This window comes from Paralichthys olivaceus, chromosome 23 (assembly GCF_024713975.1).
Source record: "Paralichthys olivaceus isolate ysfri-2021 chromosome 23, ASM2471397v2, whole genome shotgun sequence".
NCBI classification, from domain to species: Eukaryota; Metazoa; Chordata; class Actinopteri; order Pleuronectiformes; family Paralichthyidae; genus Paralichthys; species Paralichthys olivaceus.
Window position 1 is genome coordinate 9262569 of NC_091115.1, and position 22470 is coordinate 9285038.

At 42.5% G+C, this 22470-nt stretch overlaps 1 protein-coding gene and 1 long non-coding RNA gene across 2 annotated transcripts; one reads left to right on the forward strand and one right to left on the reverse strand.

Annotated features, from left to right (window-relative positions):
* Nucleotides 1–512: 512 nt before the first annotated feature.
* yaf2 (YY1 associated factor 2) lies at nt 513–18672 on the forward strand. The gene is made up of 4 exons (XM_020092461.2): nt 513–738; nt 1064–1186; nt 14892–15047; nt 15167–18672. Exons 1-4 carry the CDS (start codon nt 713–715, stop codon nt 15420–15422), a joined length of 561 nt encoding a protein of 186 aa, XP_019948020.1. The 5' UTR covers nt 513–712; the 3' UTR covers nt 15423–18672.
* A 1832-nt stretch (nt 18673–20504) lies between these two features.
* On the reverse strand, nt 20505–21834 carry LOC138406726 (uncharacterized). The gene is made up of 3 exons (XR_011240062.1): nt 21698–21834; nt 21093–21148; nt 20505–20911 (listed from the first exon to the last, which is right to left on the reverse strand). It is a non-coding gene; the product is annotated as an uncharacterized lncRNA (long non-coding RNA).
* Between the last annotated feature and the right edge of the window lie 636 nt (nt 21835–22470).

The following is a 22470-nucleotide window of genomic DNA, read 5'->3' on the forward strand; positions in this document are numbered from 1 at the left end:
ATATCATTATAATTGCATATCATTTATACGGTCTATGGTCTTTCAGTTTTGAATAATCATTGTGGGCTTTATTTTGTGTACTGAGCATAAATAACCCCTAAATTCTGTTTAATATGAATTATACATCTTTATATATAATTCTCATTTATCTGCAGTCCATGGTCTTTTTTCACTTTTTGAATAGTTAATAACGTAGGCTTGGTTTTGTGTGTTCTACGTAGAAGGAAACGGGCAGCGATTACGTGTCATTTATATTTCATGAGAACATTTAAATCAAATAGGTCTACTGTAGGACGATGTAGGAGACTGTAGGTCATTTTTAGCATTGTGCTTTCCTCTTGTTTTACCACTGGTGTTCTTAAAACCATCCCACTCGTGCACGTCAAGTCGAAGTACAACAATAACAACACATTTATTAACCCTCGATGGATGGACAGAAGTCCCATCTTGCAGCGGGCACGTGAAGGCCTCACAGACTCACCATGAGGAATGTCAGCCTCGGGACGCAGCGCGGCGCGTGATTGGCTGCGGCGCGTCACGTGACTATTTCCCAAAGCGGAGTTTCCGCGACAGCTGGAAGCGGAGCGGGCACGACGGGCGCATCGCTTCCGTTTTTTTTTTCTCTCCCTTCCGCTGAGAAAAGAATCATCGTCGGAGAGAAAGAACCGGAGCCGTGCTCGTCTCAGCACCTCCAGAGGAACCCCGGTCTGGCATGGGCGACAAGCGGAGTCCCACAAGGTAAACGCGGCCGAGTGCGACGGCGAAGAGGAGGGGGGGGAGCGGACATCGAGAGAGGAGGGGGGGGGAAATAGGGTTTTCTCCTTCTTCACGGTGTCGCGCGCACTGCATATGTGTGTGCGTGTGTGTGTGTGTGTGTTTTAAAGACATCATCGCCAATTACAGTGTTGGATCACAGCGCGCGCTCATGATTTCCCGTTAAAATCCCACGGGCTCACCCCGATGTTTGCTGTCGAGAGTGTCCGTGGACTCACTCCTCCTCCTCCTCCTGCTCCTCCTGCTCCTCCATCTGGTTTTTAATTTTCTCCTTATTATTGTTTTAAAGGCCGAAGCGTCAACCGAAGCCCTCCGACGAGGGGTTTTGGGACTGCAGCGTGTGCACATACAAGAACACGGCCGAGGCTTTCAAGTGCATGATGTGTGATGTGAGGAAGGGGACTTCAACAAGGTAAGGATGGATGTGCCCCTGGTGTCTTTTGCACGAGTGTGTGTGTGTGTGTGTGTGGGGGGGGGGGGGTCCTTTGGGACTATGATACATGGCCCTCGATAACGATAATATCACGATACAGTGATGATGCGATTATCAATAAATTGCAAGACAATCGTATAGCAGTGCATCGTGACATCTGCCGAAGAAGAACACAAAATGACCCTCATGAGGAAGAGTCTTATCTCAGTGCCACTTTAGTCTTTATCTAACCTGTCAGTGTCCACACGTGCCACATATAACCAATAAAAGGAAAAATCCAAACTCTTAAAAAACATACATAAATATTGATATTTGCCACCAGCACATCGATCAATTCTTGAGTCAGTACAACCATATATTGTTATATTGATATTTTGGCCCGCCTCTATTTGGGACTGAGGTGATTCCCTACAGGGAAATCAGTTTACCACAATAATTAGTTTATTTAAATTTAACACATATTACATTTAGATCTATATTTTTTAGATTTGTATATTCATGAGTACACAAACACACTTCAGCAAATTCCTTGTATGTGTAACACAACCACTCATGTACAGTCGGAGTATGCGTCCTGCTCAGGTCCCACTGGACACAGGAATTGTTGCAGATTGCTTGAATAATAGCTCATCTCCTGCTCATGTAAGCAGATGTATCATCGTAAAATAAAGAAGGCTGCGTCTGGACCTAAAACACTCAGCTAGCAGTTGAGAGTGTCAGCGTCATTCTAACCAATGTCTCTGTTTCTGCCCGTCCAGACTAAAAGCTTTCAAATCAAAACCCCAGTAGGGTTTCCAAACTGTTCTAGTGGCTCTAAAACTATTGAGGAGTGTGGACGCCAGGCGATTCAGTAGCAGAGTTACTGTTTCAAACGCAAATGTTGTGGTGTGTATGTCGCCTTAGATTCTGAAGCCTTCTCAGTGTTTCCCCTCAACAGACAAAATCAGTCTGTAAACATAAACACTGTTTTTTTGCATATTTTCTCTCATCTCAGACTTTTCTTAAACCCAACATGTTTATTTGTCACTTCTATCTCTTCACACCTCCTCTACGCGCCGCATTAGTCTCCATGTTCTCTCACTGACACTGACCTCGGTGAAATGAGGGACAGCGACGGCGCTCTCTTGAAAGCGCACACATCAATCTCGTTGCCCTGGAGATATTTGTAAGGGGGGCGGGGAGGTGGGGGCGCTATACAGGTACTCAAGCATACAAATGCACACACACGCACATGCACGGTTCCCCTCTCTATGCCTGTGGATGATATTTTCTCCTGACATCAGTGATTTGAAGCAGGAAATGACTTATTCCTGAGTGGCAGTCATTATCCGGATGAAAACAACAGAGACAAAAGGGTGAAGGAGAGGAGTTGTAGCCGTTTCCTCTTGGTCTATAAGAAGCAGTGTGTTGTTACGTGATCTCCTTTAATGCTTTGTTAATTGTCCTCGTCGGCATTTACACAACTTTACTTTTCCACAGATTTAACAAGTACAACAATGGGGTGCAGTTCTTCGTTCTGATACTTGTTCAGAGTTGTTTCTTGTGTTGGTGCATGCAAGTACACAATAAACGCCTGTGTGTGTGAGTCTGCATGTGTGAGTGGGAGGGCCAAGTTGTGAAAAGAGGTTGTCAGAGCAGCTGCCAGACAGACAGCCATAGCTCATTACTATGCAACAGCTTAATCAGCCTGCTGTCAGACGCACACACACGCACGCACACACACACACACGCTGATGCACTCAACATGCAAATTTTACACATGACTGCATACATATTCGTACACAAGTGCACCTTCCTGATGCACACACACACTGAACACACAGTTGCCGCTCACACAAACAAAGAGCCTGAGCAGCAGACATGCTGTTGTCATCTGGTCCAGCTTTAGTGCAATCGAGTTTTGATTGTTGAGGATGCTTCAGAGATTGTGGCTTGCTTCCGTAACAAACAAGCAGCCTGCAGTGTTGCCAGGAATATCCACCAAAAGCTTTGACACCCTTTGTCCTCCCCATCTGGAAATGTTTCTGTTGGATTTAGGTTCTAAGCACACAAAGGCCCCGGAATTCTTCATTACACCCCTGAAACCCGGTGCCAACGTCCGTTTGAAGGTCTTATTTAATGTTAATAACTCCCTGTCTTCCCCTCTGCAGTGCTGCAGAAGCGTTTTAGCAGTAGTAGTGTGTTCACGCTCTCGCACAAGGCCGCACGTAAGCACTCGAAACACGGGGGCGAACGTTGCAGCAAAATGGCCACACAGGTGGTCGCAGCTGTTAATGACCGATCACAGCAGACGAGTGGGGGTTTGCTCCGCTGAGCAAGCTGAAGGTGCTGAAGGGCAAAACACCACGCGGAATATAAAATGCAGGACACGGCAAATTCTCTCACCGGTTACTAAACAAGCATGACTGAGCTATTACCGTGATGTAATGAATTCACGTTTCGCACAGGCAGGGGCTGAGCGTCCGGTGGTGAGAGGAAGCGTCCCATATAGCCTGAAGGTCACAGGTTTGACAGCTAGAGTGGATTCTGTGGATCAAAATCAATTTATCAGTTGTCAGAGCTTGAGAGCCTTATCGTAATACATGAAATGTCACTTTTCCTGACAGGATCTGAGTCTCTTCAGCAAGTGTAAGAAATGATGGATTCTAAAAGAAAAAGGGGGGGAACATTTTAAGATGAGGTATGAAGTATTTTAAGAGGAAGAGAGTTTGCACGTATAGCGCCAGGAGATGAAGATGAATGCGTTCTGAAGTTTAAGAGAAATTGTGCCCCTGAAATGTGTCTGACGATCCAAGTTGACGGGCAGATTGACAGAGCGACCTGGCTTCTGCAGCTCGGAAGCCAAATTTGAGGAGTGGATCGAGGCAAGAAACAGAAATTGCGTGTTAAAACATTCTCTATCCCCCTGTCTTTTGTGCAGATTAATATGGAAAAATGTGTTGCTCCTCTACATCAAGCTGCAAGCTTAGGGTATTAAATTAAAGCTATCATAAAGGAGCTCGGATCACAACACAGCCTCATTACCTCAAGACTTTGCTGAGGGAAAATGGCCGTTTTATCTGCTGTGACTCTTTGGCCCTCAGTCCCAGCCTTTGAAACCAGTGTGATTGATGAAAGTCATGGTACAGTGGTGTGGTACATAAAAAGAGACTGTTTGATAAGTGCAAGGTCAAAGGTTTGTTTCCTGCATCAGCGGAAATAACGACAGAGAAACCCTTGATAAAGCTTCGTTCACACAACATAATTTTAGCCTGATTTTACAGTCACCAACAACTTTTGAACGTTGCTGACAAAAGCTCCAGGTCAGGGGCTAATAGGGTTTAAACTGCATTCCCAAATTGCCGTGTGTGAACCTTCCAAAGACAAGATTCCAGAGGCTTGCAGACATGCCGCAGACTCCGACCAGAGTCAGGGTAACACAAAGTAATTGCAGCTCATATGAACTGCATCAGGTTTGGACAGAACAAAATGAGTGCCTGTCAGGTATGGGTCGGGCTCAGTTGCTCTTGGTTCGGGCTTTGGACACAAAAACATGGCCTGAGCCACTCTGTAGTCGATGCAGCTGTGATGTGCACTGAAGCGTTTCTGATCCTCCAGCTTGATGTGTCGTTCTGTGAGCAGGATGTGACAGAGAAGGGGGAGGATCATTCAAACTGACCATACTCAACATAAATTGGGGACCAGCCATACTAGTCAGGGTTCTTTCCTCATGTGAGATCGTGTAAATGTGTAGTATGAACACACAAGACAGCACGTAGTGAAGTGTGAACTTGGCTTGAGCAAGACAGCGAAGGCCCCCAGCCCACTTCAACCATGAAGATTTGTTCTGGATTAGGGTGTCATCTTGAGGTTTAAAATACAAAATGAAGGCTGGGACGTGTTTCAGAGGTAAAGCATTTGTCTGGTGCTTTGAACAAAAGCTGAAAATGTCAGGTGTGTGTGTGTGTGTGAAGGTGCTGACAGAAGGCAGTTAAACCCAAATCTAAACACCATCCTTAGGCAAATACTGCTGGGTGTAATAGAGCAGAGTGTGTGCGTGTCTCACCTCCACTCTCTGAATCTGTTCGCTGAGCTCTGACTAGTCAGTCCCACCAGGGAAAACACTCAGTGTGTGCACGCTCTGCGCTGAAGAACTTGTTTGGCAGCATCATATTTCTACAGGTCAGGACAGTGAGCTTGATCATGTTTCTGGAGTATTACTTCTCCCTCTCGTTTGTGTTTGCTCTCTCGCTACCTTTAACTCTCCCATCTCTCAGCAGCGTCTCCGTCCCACGCTCCTTTCAAAAGTTGAATTCAACCTTGGGCATCTCCCGGTGACAGATTGACTGATGTGCGGGTTTTTTGTCGGCTCCTCCTCAAATGAGCTAAAGCGCTTTCTGGCTGGCTGCGAGCCTTTGGCTGCTTAGATGTTGTTTTATCATCCTCCGCACAAGCTCACCCTCACAGTTCATGTGCAGTGCCACACACTCAAAATTGACCTGTTACTGTGCATTTGGCGTAGGTCCACTTCGTTCTCTTACTCTTAAAAAATGCAGCTTTCAACATGACAGTCTGAATTATCTGTGCAGGAATCCAGGATATTTTATTGAAACATTAATATCAAAGAATAAAACCTTAGGAAGAACAGCAGCACTGGCAAGTACTTAATATCCATGCTAGGGTTAGGAACCCATTAAATGTTGGTGCGGCTCCAGATCAAGGGGAAGATCCAGAAAATGTAACCAATTTTTTTCCCATTGCGATATAGAGATGTTTAAATGTATATTTCAGCAATTTCCCAGATAATAATGCATGAACAAATAGGGCATATATAGGGAAATTATATTTATTTGTGAAATTAGGTGTGGAGAGGAACATTTTTTATAGTCTCCTTAAAACCAGGATAAGGTCGAATGTCTTGTTTTGTCTCTTTAACAGTCCTCAATTCCAAAGCCAAAGTGAATACTGAACAGTTTCATCTGAAACACGATTGAAAAGATCAGCTGATTATCAATCTAGCTGTACAGCAATTTTCTGTCCCTCGTCGAATAATTTCAGCTCAACATAAAAGCGTTACCCACAGCATGTAAACGAGATAACTAAAATGAAATGTGATCACAAATCAAAAAAAAGGAGCACACCACGAGAATCACAACGCTCCGATGCAGATACCAACAATAAAACTGTTGCCGCTTCAAAGCCTTTTCTCATGAAGCCAGCCAGTGATTGGTTTCAGCAGATATCCATCATAAACAAGAGATAATCATCAGCCCGCTGGAGTCGTCTAGATTCATGGGAAATGGAAACCGGAACTGAAGCGGAGAGCTGATTCTCAAAGTTGGGTTAGAATCACTTCAATTGCAAAAAGTACAAAATTAATTATCTGTCTTTTTCTTTTCTCTCAGATTAGCTGCATTTGGAAAAATAAGTGCTTCTTCTGTGGAATAGTAATACACCGTATAATGCTGTATGTGCAATTGTGCATACATTAAATGCTGCCTGGAGATAAATATGTAAAATTGAAATTCATAGTATGAACTACAAGTTTTCTGTATTTAAATATTATGCCCGTGTACATGTTTATACTAACACAACATGAATACTTGAATGAAAATGTCAAATCAGTTACTCCATCTTTACATCTCTGTCATATTATTAGGCCGTTTCTCAGACATGTACTGAATTCTCTCATTTTCCTGAAATCTTCGGTGGGGCTGCATATGAGAACAGAGGGGACTCACTGAAGACAAATAAGCCTCAGAGTCGAACATTTCTCCACACAGAAGACGAACAGCAACACGTTTGTAGATGTTTTGGTTCCAGACAACATTTTGGCTCATTTCTATTATTATATATCTGTATGAATGCAGATAGATTAAATAGACAATGCCTTTCTGTCTATGTGTATAGGAATGATTATCTGCAGGCAAAGTCTGCTCAAATGTGATTAGTCAAACTTGAAACAGAAACCAGAAAGCTTCAGGCCGCAAAATCTTCTCCTTTGCTTTAAGATTATGCAAATTCTAATGTAAAAATGAAACGCAAATGTCCGAGTCATTTGCTGTGGACATATTCCTGCCAGCCCCTTAGTTACATATCATAATGGGCGTGCTGATGAAATTTATTATTCGCAACATCGCAGAACCGGAAGTTTACAAATATGTCAGGATGAAAAAGATGTACCATACACATAGAAGACACAAAAGATGTCAGAAAGTAAATTGGAGACAGCAGTGTCAACTTGCTGAAAACAAAAACAATGGATTTTATGTCATGTTCTGCCTCCTACATGATCTACCCAGGCCCCGCCCCTCACCTGAATGTTCTGGACATTTTCCTTTTGTTGTGAACATGTCTGACGTGGACAGTTTCCTGCTGCTTCCTTCATATTTGAAAGACAAAGTCCGGAAAATGGCCATATTCAAGTTTCTGTTCATGTCTGAAAACGGCTTTAGCTTCTCGGTCTGCCCTCTTCCACTCATGTTACAGCCCTTTAGGGGAAAAGCTTATTTACCACACTCCACCTCAACATATCCCTATAGGGCTGCTGTGTTCATTTCCCCACTCCTGCAAAAAAACACGTCACTGGCAGAGATCAACACGTTTGAGTCCGTGATAACAGACAGGAAGTGAGAGGAAAGAGAGAGAGTGTAGCAATGCTTTTATGAGCCACATCAAATCTGCAGCGGGGATAAACTGCCATTATTACTGCAACCAATTAAATAGAGGAAGTAAAATAACAACACAGATTGCATCCATAAACAGGTATAATGCATGTAAACCAAACCAATCAGTGTTTTATAAGCTGATCTGAATTATGACATCCTCGATAAGTCACACAGTGGGCTCAGTGGTGTGGGTTTACTGGTGCTGGCGCTCGCACAGGCTACAAAACCGAGCGTACACCAGGGACAATGAAGCTGGCTGTTATCACGTCACTGTGGCTCAAGATTATGGCTACACGATAAGCCTGTAATTACTATGGTGACACTGATTCATGACATACTGCTCTGTGTGGATGTGTGTGTGTGAGGAGAATGTGGTAGAGTGTGGCTAGCAGGCTGTAGATGGTGTCATAAACCACAGGACGTGGAGAGCCATCTGTCTCTCTCTCTCTCTCTCTCACACACGCACGGTGATAGCAAGTACAGGCAGGGAGAGACATTAATCATTAGGTTGGAGGAGCTCCCAGGAGCAGCCTACAACCTGCTGATAGAAAACGTGACACACACACTCACACTCTTCCACCTGAGCCGAGGCTGTTCAACAAGGCATAAAATAAGCTGTTTCGCAATGATCTTACAATCATTATCCAGAACTGAGAGATTTGTTTATAGCAGCACACACACACACTTGTACATTTATCTTAGTGAGTACACCCTTTGGCATGATGCATTCCGTTGCCCATTAACCTAACCTTAACCATCAAAATTAAATGCCTGAACCAACCCTAAAACCAAGTCTTAACACTCAAACAGCCAATTAAATGTGGGTCACAACGTGAGCACCGGCCAAAATGTCCCCACTTTTCCAAAATGTCCTCACTGTGCAGGTTGTAGACTCGAAATGGTCCTCACAAAAGTATCTGTGTAAGTACACACACACACGCTTATTTGCAGTCCATCAGCTGTCGTGTGGGCTGTTTGCTCATCACACTCTGTACTCGACAAATGTTAGCGAGCCGTCCAAACATCTGCAGTCCTGTGCTGCAGCCTTTGGGATGTAACCAGAACTTTCTGTAAGTGCCGACCAATCAGCCAACTCCTCATTTCAAGTCCTACTAGCTTCTTTATTATGTTCAGTTTGCTTATAAATTGTGATTTGCTGTGGATGTATATTTTACCACCTCTGCTATAAAACAATGTGAGCGTGATGATTGAGAAACGTTCACATCTTCCTGTACCTACCCACCCCCACATGCTCTGTATGAATATGTGTGTGTGCACGCTCAGAGGAGAGGTTGTATTCTGCCGAGTAGACAGCAGATTGTCTTCTTCACTGTTTGACAGATATAAGCAGAATATTTGAATTTCAACATAAACAACACAGACCGGCCTAATGAACGAATTAATATTCACTTTATTTATCTTTTGCTTTGTACAGTAGTGCCATCTCAAAGAGGCATTTCAAAATACAAGATAAGAGGGTTAACATAATCCTTTATTCATCGCCATTGGGAACAATTTGAATATTACAGCAGCCAAAGTTTGAATAAAAACGTGTTACAACAATTGAGTAAAACTAAAATAACAGACCTATATCACACAATTTGACACAGAACTAAACAATCGACAATATATTATATACAGTATGTGACGTAGTCCAGTGTAACATTGAATTGGATATGTATAGCGTATACAGTTGTGGTGAAGTGTTGAGATATATTATATAATAGAACGACTGTACTGCAATATGGCTTGTTATACGGAATGAATATTGAATGAGAAAAGCACAGTACAATACACAATATTATAAAAGAGGCAAAGTTGTCTGATAAATGGACCTGATAAGTCTTCCCACCCAAACAAGGGCCCCCTTGAAGTCGGTTGTGACTCAGGAGGTCAGTGGTTTGATCCCTGGCTCCTCTAGTCTGCATTCCCAAGTGTCCTTGGGCAAAATACTGAGCCCCAAATTGTCCCAGACGGCTGCTGACAGTGAATGAATGGTGGGTGATGGAAAATGTTCTGTATATAGAAATGCTGTGATCATTTCTGCATGAATGGGTGAATGTGACTTGTCCTAAAAACTGCTTTGGGTGCCATATAAATTTGTCAACAGACACTTTGTCTCTTATATTTTTATTTCAAATTATTAAAGTTAAGTCTGAAACCTTTAAGGTTTCCTCTAAAGACTGCTCCAACTTGATCTTACTTCTTAACCTTTTCCATCTGTGCTCCTCTTATGTAAGACCTGTATGTCCTTGTACAGACATTTCACCCTCTGATGTGGATTTATTATAGCACGTGTTCAGATTTATTTTTACTGTTCACCCCGACATGTAGTAAAACTCAATAAAACCGTCGGCAGATGTACTTTGGCAATGGGATCAAATCAAATATATACCAGGAGTTTATAAAGTCATTTTTATTATAAAGTCTGTTATTACCACATTTGTCTATTAAAAAGATTCTGGCTCATACACTAACACACCATCTGTTCCAATTGCTGAATCACAACAAGCAGTGGTGTTGACCTGTTTGTCCACTGTGGCAGAAACATAACCGTCTCATAATGTGACCGCCCACTGAATCGGTCATGTAGAAACATTTTCCAACTGTGACAGGATAAGAACCAGAGGCGTTAATTTCCTGTTGTGTTGGTTCATGAAGGACTTTAATTATTTATTCTTTATTTATTTCTCCTCTGTTCTCGAGCACAGGCCAGAGTTAGAGGAGTGTGAGGTCAGTGGGTGCATGTGGAGGAGGGAGAAAAGTGCTAAAGGACAGAGGCGAGTGAGATAGCGATAATGATAGATGACGTGTGGGTGCATGCGTGCGGATGACATATTTGAGAAGGGGGGGCGGCCAGTCCCCCCTGTCCATGAAGCACTGAGGGAACAGTGACGGCATTTGCACTTTCCAGCTCACAGGACGAGACAAGTTCATCTTTACAAGGGTGCGTAAGAAAAAGCAGGCACGCGAAGCTTTCAATACTTAATAGGAGAGTTGAGCAGATTTCAAACATGCACTGAAAAACGGGGTGAGAACGCAAATGACTGTGTGAGAATACAGGAGGAAAATGTCCAGAAAATTCACAGCGTCGGATGCTAAACTGAAAATAAATTTCTCAGGATGAAAAAGAGGTGCGAGGACGTCGACAAATGTGTAAGACCTTTTGGTGTTAAAGGCAGATGCCGGTCTGTCAACAACTGCGCATGATTTTTGTGGTGGAATTTATACACCACGTCCTGCCTTCTGCATGGTTTGACCAGGTTCTAGATATTTTCCTGTTGTTATGAACGCATCTGAAGTGGAAAATCTCCTGCTGAATTCTTCATACGTGAAAGACAAAGTCATTGCATGTCTGAAAACGGCTTTGGAGTGTGAGAGTAATTCCTCCTCATTATCCTCATTGATAGACTGTTCTCCTGATCACATTTTGCGAATTAGAAGCCTAAAACAAAACAGTTGTGACTTATGTCCATTGTTGTCTTCACTCTCCTCTTTTCAAGGAAAACACAGTTGGGTTTGTGTGTTTAATCTGTCTCCGTAACGTCCTAATTTCCCAGTGTGGGACTCCATTAGCTGCTGTAGAAGAGCATGAGTAGAGCATCGATTGCAACAACAGTTCCAACACGCAGTATTAATGTCAGAAAGAATAGGCCGTTACATTAGGCCCAGAAATTCTTGTTGGAATCAATAGACACACTCACACAAAAACGCGCACACAGCCTCTGAGGCCTAAGTGCTAAGATAATAACCATTTGATTGGGTTAACAGAGGCAGCTCTGTTTAGGCCGGCTGCTTTGCCTCACCGTGGTATGAGGTTGTCTCCTCTTTCACCTCCAGGTTATTGAGCTGGCTCTATTGGTGACAATCAATTTCATTGTAATGCGTGAGGAAAACAAGAAAAAGAAAACATGTTTATAGCTAGCACCTCATCGCTCTTGGGCACAGACAGTCTTTGAGTCTTTAAGAAAAGATTATTAGGCTCAGATTACTGTTTCCTCCCCTCATTGAGCAACACTAAAGCTGCTTTCAGACATGTTCAGAAGTCCACACATTTTCCTGAAATTTTCTGGAGGGGCTGTATGTGAGAACACAAATGTTAGTTTTGCCAGACATTTTACGTAACATTTCCTGGCAGCCCCCAAGTAAAATGTCCAAGTGTACAGCATGAAAATGCCAGGGATATTCACTGGAGCGAGTGAATGTGTTGATTTTTTTAAGACACCAACAACAGGAAACTGAAAAGTATTTCAGGATGAAGTAGAGGTGTCATACACGTAGAAGATATATGTGTGTTGTACTCAAAAACACAACCCCACTACAGTTTATGCCTAAAAACTGCTAAAAGGTGTTAATTTGCTGCATTAATAGGTTGTAAATCAAACTGAATTCAGAAAAAAACTAACCAAAAAGATGGTTATGAAGGAAGCAAATGTAGTCTTGTGTTTTTTTATATTTCGGGAAGCTGCTAACATTTGTCCCGGGTGCAGGACGCTCGATTGTGTTAGTGACAGCCGCTGCTTTGTTTGCAAGCTCCAGTAAATTCAAGAGCACCAGACACCGCCTTTGTTGCTGCAGGAGGAGCGCTGGGTTAACGGGAGAGAGCCGCGAATTGCTCGAGCTGGAAACAAGAGGACTTTGAGATGCTTCTGCCTTTTTATTTTCCAAAAAAAGGTGTCAGCACTTCTGTAACGTTGTGCTGACAAGACAGACATATTAGAGGATCTCTACATCTCCTACCTATCAGACAGTTATGTTGGCCAAGAGACCCATTTGCATTTCCACTCAAGGCTCACTAGCATCGCTGCATGTTCTGTGAGGGCAGTAGTAACTCAGAAAAAATAAAAAGGAGAGACGCTTTGAAGCTGGGCCCCAATTTAGGTCATCCCAGAACTGTTAAACAACAGCTTTGCCACAGAACACGACAGCAGCCTCGGCTTATATTCACCATTTCCTCGTAGAAAATGAAATAAAAGCCCCAAAGGCGCGTTTTTTTTTTTAGTGGGGGGGGCAAAACTGTGTCGCATAGCTCTGAAACTGCTTGACTCGGTGCTCACACTAATTCCATGGATGGATTCTGTTTCAAATCCAGTACATTGGTTCACTCTGTACTCTGCACCCTTAGTATTACATGAGGCAAGAAGGACATTTCTTTTCTTGCAGCACCTTGAAGCATTTTTTGTCATTTCAGTACTTTTTCCAAAGGGTTCATACTCAGGTTAGTACACTCGAGTGAAGCCGGTTTCCTTTCCAGGACTGTGGGAGTTGTAATGTTTCTAAATTCTCAGGAAGATATTTTATGTTTTCTGAGCAGTAGGTTTATTTTCAAATATCACAGGGTATGGTGATTTGGGTAAATATATTAGGAATCTTAAACGTTTGAACTGGCTCGTGAAATATGAAATTGGTGCGAACAGATGCTGTTTCAAGCGCAACTGCTCGACAGAGCTCAGAAAACCGACATGCTGTGCTCCTCTGCTCTTCTCATCATGCCCTGATACATCGTTCGCTCACTGCTCTGTGTGTGTGTTTGCATTCATTCATGTGTAGAGTCATGGGTCTAAAAGTGTTGTCTGTTGATTGCATGCCTTTCATTTTCAATTTATCCATAAATTTGACTTTAGGTTCAGTATCTGCAGGCTGTGATGTGCACAAGTGCCTATTTGTGTGTGGATGCAGACATGTGGAGACGCAACAGCATTTTCAACACTGACGGACTCAGAACACTCAACATGCACAAAGAGAAATGTGATCAGTCCTCATGCATGCAAACTGTTACAAGATCAATTGCATAATGCATCAATTTTTAGACCGCTGATACTCAGAGGATAAAAATGTGACTGAAGAGGAACATTTGGTGAAGCATGTTACACTGTGTGATTATTTGACATCAGATCCATGTTCAACATTTTGTGAAGTCTAAAAAAAGCATTATTATACTTGGACAAAAGCCCCTTACACAGCTGATTGTGGAGAAAGTGGGAAGCTGGTGAGGGATTGTGGCCTTGTAGAGGCAGTCAAGACTGGTGCTTATGGAGAAGAAGTGGCAGGAGACCCCACTTAATTCCCAGTGAATTAGATCAAACTGTGGAAGTAGCTGTGCAAGGGGCTTAGAGTGTCCACATACAGAGACTGAGTGACAAGTAAGACTGCAGTCCCCCTGCCTGCTGAGAACACATGCACACAGCTATGATGAAGACTGCTTGCGAGGACGTAAAACCTTGATGGATGGCCCATTGTCACAGGATTTCTACTGGTGCAGCCGATGGAGAGGGAGAGCAGCTCACAGTTCTGCCATATGAAAAACGGCACAAAACACAAAGTTAGATGTGTCATGTTTATTATGAGAAGTGTAAAAAAGACATTGGTCCATTATGGAACTATGGCAGGCTGCCACAGTCTAAGTAATTAATGGGAAACACCCACCCCTGGAGTTATGAGACAAGAACTGTAGTGTAAGAGACATTAATGTGTTTCATTTGGGAAGAAAGGGTGAAAACACCTTGGGTGTGACCTTCAATAAAAATGTGGCTTTGTACTTGCAGTTATGGCTGAGCTCCTTTTCATGACAGCATCGTATCATTCGCAGTTTTAAGTTTCCTCCTGAAAAACCATACATACACATGCATTCTGAAAACTGTCTTTTTCACGCTTCAAATTCCTTTCACATCTTTTGTTTTCAGCCAAACACATCTCATCTTGTCAGTGTGTATCCCTGTGGGTGGGTGCCAACACAAGCCTGTGCAGGTATTCTGCATATCTCACAGATGGCTGAATCCTGGGTTTTATTCTGAATGCACGCAGTGTGTGTGTGTGTGTGTGTGTTGCCACTTGCTGCCAGTGTTAAGAACACTTCAGCGGCTCCATTACTAACCAGCACTGGCAGTGATTATTGGCTCTTGATTATGGTGGTACGTTAGCAGGGAGCCAGGTGTTCACTGTGATTTTCCCTCTCATTAATCTCCCACATTGTCTCCCCCCCTCTCTTCCCTTCTTTATGTCTCTCTCTTTATCTCCCCCTCTTCCCCCTGGATCAGGAAGCCTCGTCCCGTCTCTCAGCTCGTCTCACAGCAGCAGGTAACGCAGCAGTTCGTGTTACCCTCGCAGCCCAAAAAGGAAAAGAAGGAGAGGGTAGAGAGGGAGAAGAGCGACAGAGAGCCGGCGCTCAAGAAGAACAGTCACAAGAAGATGAGGTAAACAAACCGGCACCAGGGAGCAGGAATCTGATGATTTAAGGATGCATTCATGAACACTAGAATTCATAGATGCTTATTTTTCCATCTCTTTCTCAAATCCTTCTCCTGACCATTAGGCCGAGATTGAAAAACATCGACAGGAGCAGCGCCCAGCACCTGGAGGTGACGGTTGGGGACCTGACGGTCATCATAACAGACTTTAAGGAGAAGGTCAAGCCCTCGTCCACCTCAGCCACGTCCTCCAGCGCCGCGTCGTCGGTGGTCGACCACCACAGCCAGAACGGCTCCAGCTCAGAAAACACAGAGAAGGGGCTTTCCCGCTCCTCCTCACCCAGGGGAGAGGGGAGCTCAGTCAACGGAGAGTCCCACTGAGTCACACCCCCCACCCCCCTCAAATCCTCATCCACCCCCAGCCACATCTCATCTGCAAGTCACTGGAAGGGAATCCTACTTTTACTTTAGAGCTGCACAGTTTATTGTTACCATTCTTCTGGATTTGTGACTCACAGTATTTGTCAGGGCAAGGTGCCAACCCCTCAGATTTGGCAAATTCTCCACATTTAGAAAGCAACATAGAAACCCTTAGCGCAACTTGGAAGTTGCAGTAGTTTACGTCACAAAAATGCATTGGACCTTTTCAGTTTTGATCCTCTATGGTTCCCTTCAGATGCACCTGCCTATCAAGATTTCCAATATTTTTACTGAACAAAATGTGCAGCCTCAACCTTGGTATTGTGCTCAGTGGCCGGCAGAGTGACCTATTCTTCCCCCATGTGGAATTCTCAGCCACTGCCTGGATTCTTTACCTACCTTGTCATAAACCTGAACCATCTAGCTCACACTTTTTCTCAGTGTCCTTACACTGAACATTCAATATGACAGCGAACCTTTGCTCCTGATCTTGATACTCCGAGCTTTTACTTCAGGACTGCGTCTGCTGAAGAGTGACTTTTGAAACAGCATAGTGGCCACACTTGTGGAACTGTTTGTTGATTTCCATAATGCTCGGAGCAAGGTTGTTTCGTTCAGTAATGCTCGACATGTCCTTGTAATGGCACCTTGTACAGCACATGATTTCAAAAGGGTAATACCGGTGTTATTTAGTTTTTTGAATTTGTGCCCGAGTCAGTTTGACAGTTTTTTATTCAGTATATTAACACCTACAAATAAACCTGCATTAAACTTACAGTGCAGAACTTAAATCTCCCCCTTCTGGCAGTGTGAGTAATGATGCAAACATAATGTATGTCCTAAAAACACCAACAGTTTCTTTCTCTGAATTCTTTGCTCAGAGTTTCTTTTTTTACCCAGACTATCAGAAACTCAATAGATTCACGCTATACTCCTACTTGTTGTAGCCAACTCCATAGCTACCGTTATGCGCCTCTTAATCTTGGGCAAACCCAATCATTGCTAGCATTCTCTGGTGTACTGTGAGATTTACCCGGCGCTGGTAGAATTAATCAGCTTGCAGTTAACTTGTTTAGCAGGGGCTTGAATGTAAAAGACGGCTTTTTCTGTAAGCAAGTATGCTCCAGCTCTAAGTGATAATTTTGATATGACACAGATCGAAAATACTTGTAATTTTGTAAGAAATTTGAAACATTGAATATAGAAAACTCTCTGGTGATGTAGCCTTTCAATCCTTGTCTTGGTTTTCTGCATCTCACATAGACCAACCACTGAAACATATTTAAGAAAAGCTGTTGTTATGCTCCCTAGCTAGAATAAAACAGTATAAGTTTGAAGTTAGCTAGAAGCTTGTAAAGAAAGTTGCTAACTCGCTACATACAAACTAAGAGTCAGGTTAATATAGGACTGAAGTTGATGTAGAAGCCAGAAACCTCCAATTTAAGTGTTACTAATGTAAATAGCTGTCTGACAGATGAGAGCAGGTGAAAAAAAAACTTAACAGCTTAAGTCCATAATATCTCAGGGCTGTGTTCCATGTGTTCCATGTCTTTTCTGCCCTCTAGCTGTCAAAAAACAAACCCACTGCAGCTTTTACAATCAGACGTGACGTTCAAGAGAGAAACTAACCACTTCAGAATCCAGAATAGGTCTGTAACTGCAAATATGGCAGTTAGATACATAAAGGTCGGTAGTCTGATTTCTTACATCTGAGCATGGAAACATATTCTCATATCCTCAGCCCACAGTTTGGGTCTGCAACAGTTTAAACTGATGTTACAGCAGGTGCAGTCGGTTGGAGTAAGAATAAAAGTGGAATATAAGGCACTGTGTATTGACCCATAAAACAAGTTGGTGTATTGTAAACCTTGCGATTGCGTCACAGAACGTGCTTTAAACTTAATTATATCCAGGCAAAGTCAATATATTCTAAACATGCAGGTTTTTATGCCCCAGGGTCCGTTGAAAGTGCAGTTATGGCCGTCTTTCATTCATTCAGCTAGGGGGCCTGGTCTTGTTAGCCTGGAATAATTGCCCTTGGGCATTGCCAAGATGGCTGCTATGTGAGACCTGCAAATATTACTTTTAGGTCATATTTTTATCCTGTGACATTGAATATATATCATTTCCTAAAAGCGTGTTACCAACCCTAAATTTTAAATGGTACACCATGGTCACTGTCAATTACATGACTTCCCACAGAAAGTTATGTGTCGAGGCAAACACGATAACAATTTTTGAAGCATCACTGATCTCATTTGTGCTTTTATTTTCTTTAACAAGAGACAATTTAAAGCCAGGTTTATAAGAGTAAAAACAAAAAAACAATCATCAGCAAACTGGAAGATGACAAAAGGCACTTTGGCTGTAAATGACGCCGGTATTCTCCTTTTAATCTCTGCTGCACCTGTTCAGGGTCCGAGTGGAAAACCAGTGGGTGCTCACACTGTTCTGCTGCCATACGGGACACAGCTTGGACACAGCAGGACTGACACAGGGGAGTTTTGACTTCTGGACATATTTATGAGCTGTATTGGAGCTTTCCTGCGGTGAGATGGGACTCAAGAAACTGCTTGAATCCTCCATTTTGACGAGACAAAGTGGAGAAACTTTATAGAGTATACTAAACTCCAAGCAGAACAATTATAGATCAAGCTAACTACACATTAACTTATAAAAACCTGTAGAATAAGTACACAGATAAAAATGGATATTTCTAAAAAAAATATTGTACTACAATGTCTTGACGTGGCTTTATTATCCATCATATCAGTGTTATTGTCAATATTTTTACTTTTAAAAATTTTAGCACACATTCTGAGAACTGTCACAGCATGATAATATTACGGTCTCGGTATATTGTGGGACAGGTCGTCTCTTAGTTCGTTAGTATCGTTTTGATTGTCAGAGATGTACTCTCGTAGGTTCACTACACTAGCTGGGACTAGGTGGGTGGACTTGTGGGAATTGTTCGGACAGACGTTTGTTATTTGGTTGTTACAAAAATGGAAGACACTTAAAAATGTGTTGGTGTCACTTGTTGATATTTTTTCTGTTTGTTTTGCTTTGTCATGCTCAACGTGTGAACTTGTTTATTACATGTCTGAATAAGAAAAGTCGAAACAAAAATGTCCTCCTCTGATGCACACATCTTCTTTCACACACACAAGCTGTTTTCAGACATTAAATCATTATCGTCTGCTCAATTTAATTAGCCTGCAATTTTATCATTTGTTTAACATTACCAATAAATTAGAGTAGCGCAAAAACAGCTTGTGAATTGACTTCTCTAAAGCCATTCGGACGGGAACTCAGGGGGAGAAATGTCCGGGAGAACTGGGTCTGAATATTTTTCTTTCACAACTGAAGAACGCAGCAGGACATTGACCAAAACATTAGGGGTGACTGCTGGGTCGAGCATGCAGGCGGATAAATTCCACTGTTTTTGTTTACAGCCAGTTGACACAGACGTCAGCCCTCACCATCAAAAGCTCCTGATTCTTGCCATCTTTCCAATTCTTTCATGACGATACACTTGTTTAACATTTGCCTCCTCGGATCACGTTCAGACAGATCTTAAGTAGTACATGCAGGTTCAGAGTTTACTTAACAGAGAGGGCTCATCGTGCAAAACGATTCATTTGAAGTTCGTGTTTAACCATGCAGTAGTTAGATCAGGGATCTTCATGGCATACTTGTATATAAGCATCGAGATGTTAAGGTGTGGTTTTCACACTAATTAATTAACCACTGCATCAGTCAATAGTCTCATTTTCCTACACTACATGCAAATGCAATTGACGTGCAGCTCTGTTTGTCCAATGCAGCCTCCTCAATAAAGACTAGTCCCTTAAAGCCAGGCTGAATGGGTCTTTTCAGGAGGTGAAACCAATTCAGAGCTGCTGCAGACACAGACTGGAGGTTGGGGGGTGAGGGGGTTAGTGTTTGGGGGGGAGGGGCGAGGGTCAACACCGCTTATCGCTCCCACCCTTCCCCCACGTGAGGGTCTCGACCAAGCGGCAACATCCCGGGCTGAGCGCTGAGGCCAATACGGAAGTGCAAATAACTGCAGTTCACTGGGTGGCCACTTGAGGCTGGCTCCAAGAGGGAGTCAATTCCCATTGACTCCCATGTTAAAAAGCCCGACTTTAGAGCAGGATTAAACGTGTTTACAGCCTGGTTCAAAAAACGGTTTTAGTCTCAATCAGTAAGTTCTTCCTCCATGACAACTCTGGGGGGGGTGAATTTTTTTCTAACTCGCTCGTTTCGATAATATAGAGGTTTGAAATTATGAATAATTATCACTTGATTGACACGTGACGTCACCGTTAGCTCTTCACTCTGGCTGTTAGCCTGCGGTCTGCTCGGCTTCACCTGAGCTAACAGGCTAATCCCCGTCACAGAGCACGAGCGGAGTCTGTGGAGGAGTTTTCACTCACATGTCGGATGAACATTATCGTTTGTTGTTCGGCTGATGTCCTGACGGAGAAGTGGAAGACGTCTGTGCTGCAGTGTCTGTGGTGAGTAAAGTACTGTCTTTGATTTACGTGTCAGTAGTGATGAGCAGGTATCATTGTTACCTGGCTGGTTAGCTTAGCTCCGCTAACCTCCAGGCAAGATACCAGCAGTAACGGCGATGCTAACGGGAGGGACGGGAGTTATTAACCCGACATGAAGCGTCCACACAGCGGAGAGAGGAGCGTTAGAGTTCATGGTGATAAATCTTTTAAACTAAAGGCGACTGTGTGTTTAGTGAATATCATCAAGTTAGATATCTAACGTTATGTAAAGTTGTTCAGCTCCCCAACCTATTTGACTACGTTACTGTGAGTAACTTCAGTAATAATGTTTTATTAGATTATTGTTTCAGAAATAAATTTAGTGCAGCTGCTGCAGTGTGAAACTTATTAAGCTGAACTTTATTTATGAATGAACAGTTTACCTACCAGGTATAGACCTGTTTTCATAACTTACTAACAATTAAAGCAAATTATTGCACATGATGCATTACATTATATATGCAAAATAACTCCATACTGCACATTCATTGTAGTACACTGTTTAATCCCAAACCATATTCAGATACATACTTAAATATTCACAGAATATAAGGACACAGACTTTGTTTGAAAGTAACACGTATCTCTGCAATAATGCCATACTTTTATGTTTCCTGTCATTTTATTAGGGACGGAGGAACCTGAGGAACACAGCTGTGCTGACCGTGTTCTGTCTCTTATGGCAAAAAAGAAAAGACAACACTTTTTATCTAAGGTTTATCAAATCAGAAAGTAAAAGATGAACATTGTTGTGATAGTGTTAATTTTACCAACCATAATGGATATAGAAATTGACTCAATATTATTATCATGTTGACCAGCCTGAAGCTGCCGATATCCACCATGTTGCTGCTGCCACAGTTGATTCTGAGGACATCAGGTGTTGCAGTGCTTCATGAAATGAAAAAAGTCATGTTAAAGGATGTTTTATGCTGAAATCATTGTCACATCTGTAGATATTAAGGAACAGAGGAGAAACACGATTATTTACAGATACTGTAGAAGACAATCATTACAATAATTTTGACACATGTAATATCAGCTGTGTTAAGCAGCCAAGACGGGTACTTACAGTTTATTCTGTGTTCAGCAGGTGGAAGCACCACAGATTTCAGCCAAATTGATGTACTAAAAGAAATAAACATTGTATAAATATATAAAATGTCTTTCTACCACATCTGTAATATTCAAGGGTGATAATCTCTCACAGTGCTGTTGATAACAGTCCACTTCAAGTCCCTCAACTTCTCACAGTGTTAAAACAGATATATAATATATATACATATATAATAAATATGAGCACTGTTTACAACAGTGGTGTGTGGAGATTATAATCACATCTAAACTGTCATATAATTACACATCTGCACTGAGTCTAATTCACTGTGAATTCATAACAGGCTAAAAAAAGAGGTTGTAATAGTAATGGCGGTTATACAAGTCTGTATCACATGCAGCTTATTAATATTAACTTATTAAAATTACAATCAAATGACAAAACACAACTCTTTACTAAAGCTAGTTAACTTGCTTCAAACTTCATTAGACGTGTTAAATAAACAGTAAATTACCTCAATAACATCAAAAACCACTTGAGGCTTGTAAGTATATGTGGTATGATTATAATAATAAATAAATCATTAGGTTTTGTTGTTGTAAAGTTTCAGGGTAACTTACCTCTGCTCGGTTCGATGTTACGACCGCGACCATCCCGGAGCAACAACACCGCAGCGCTAGCCGGTTAGCAGTCGCGGGTAGCATTTAGCCTAGCTCCTTAGCCTGAGCTAACCAGGAAACGATAAGCTCTGTGGGCGTGGCTCGGTTGTCAGTCTTCACTCGGCCCGCCTAGCGTCCACTCGCGCGCCGCCTTTTTGCCCATTTATGGGTTAGCCCGGAACTAGGAGGAGTCAGGCCCCGGCAAGATGGCGCCGGGTGAAACGCCCACTACGAGCCTCATTTTCACTCTTCAGAAACCAACGGGTGACGTCACGGACACTACGTCCATCTTTATATACAGTCTATGGTCTCGACCTCCTGCTTCTGCTGCATGAAGAGAGTCAAGTGAAACTGTCTGAAGTCTGCTGTGGCCTTCAGAATAAAAGCATGGAAAGTGGAGAGAAAGGGAAAAGTGCTCAAAGACACAAATGGTCATTTTGGACTGCTACAAAGTTGTTTATAAAAAGTGAAGAGTTCATTTCAATGTTAGGTTTGGATTGTAATTGCAAAATTAATAAGTGGCACCATGTTGGCTGTGAATTAATAATTTCCCCCCATTCAATTACTGGTTTTGAACTGAAATTCCCCAAATGGTTTTAGCTCTTGAGCCACTGACTCTTCACACTAGTACATTCCTTCTGGACAGAAAAAGTACCTGTTACACTATCCGGTGTAAAGTGTGAAGAATCAAAACTATAACAACAACAACAGTAAATACTAATGCGTAATAAACT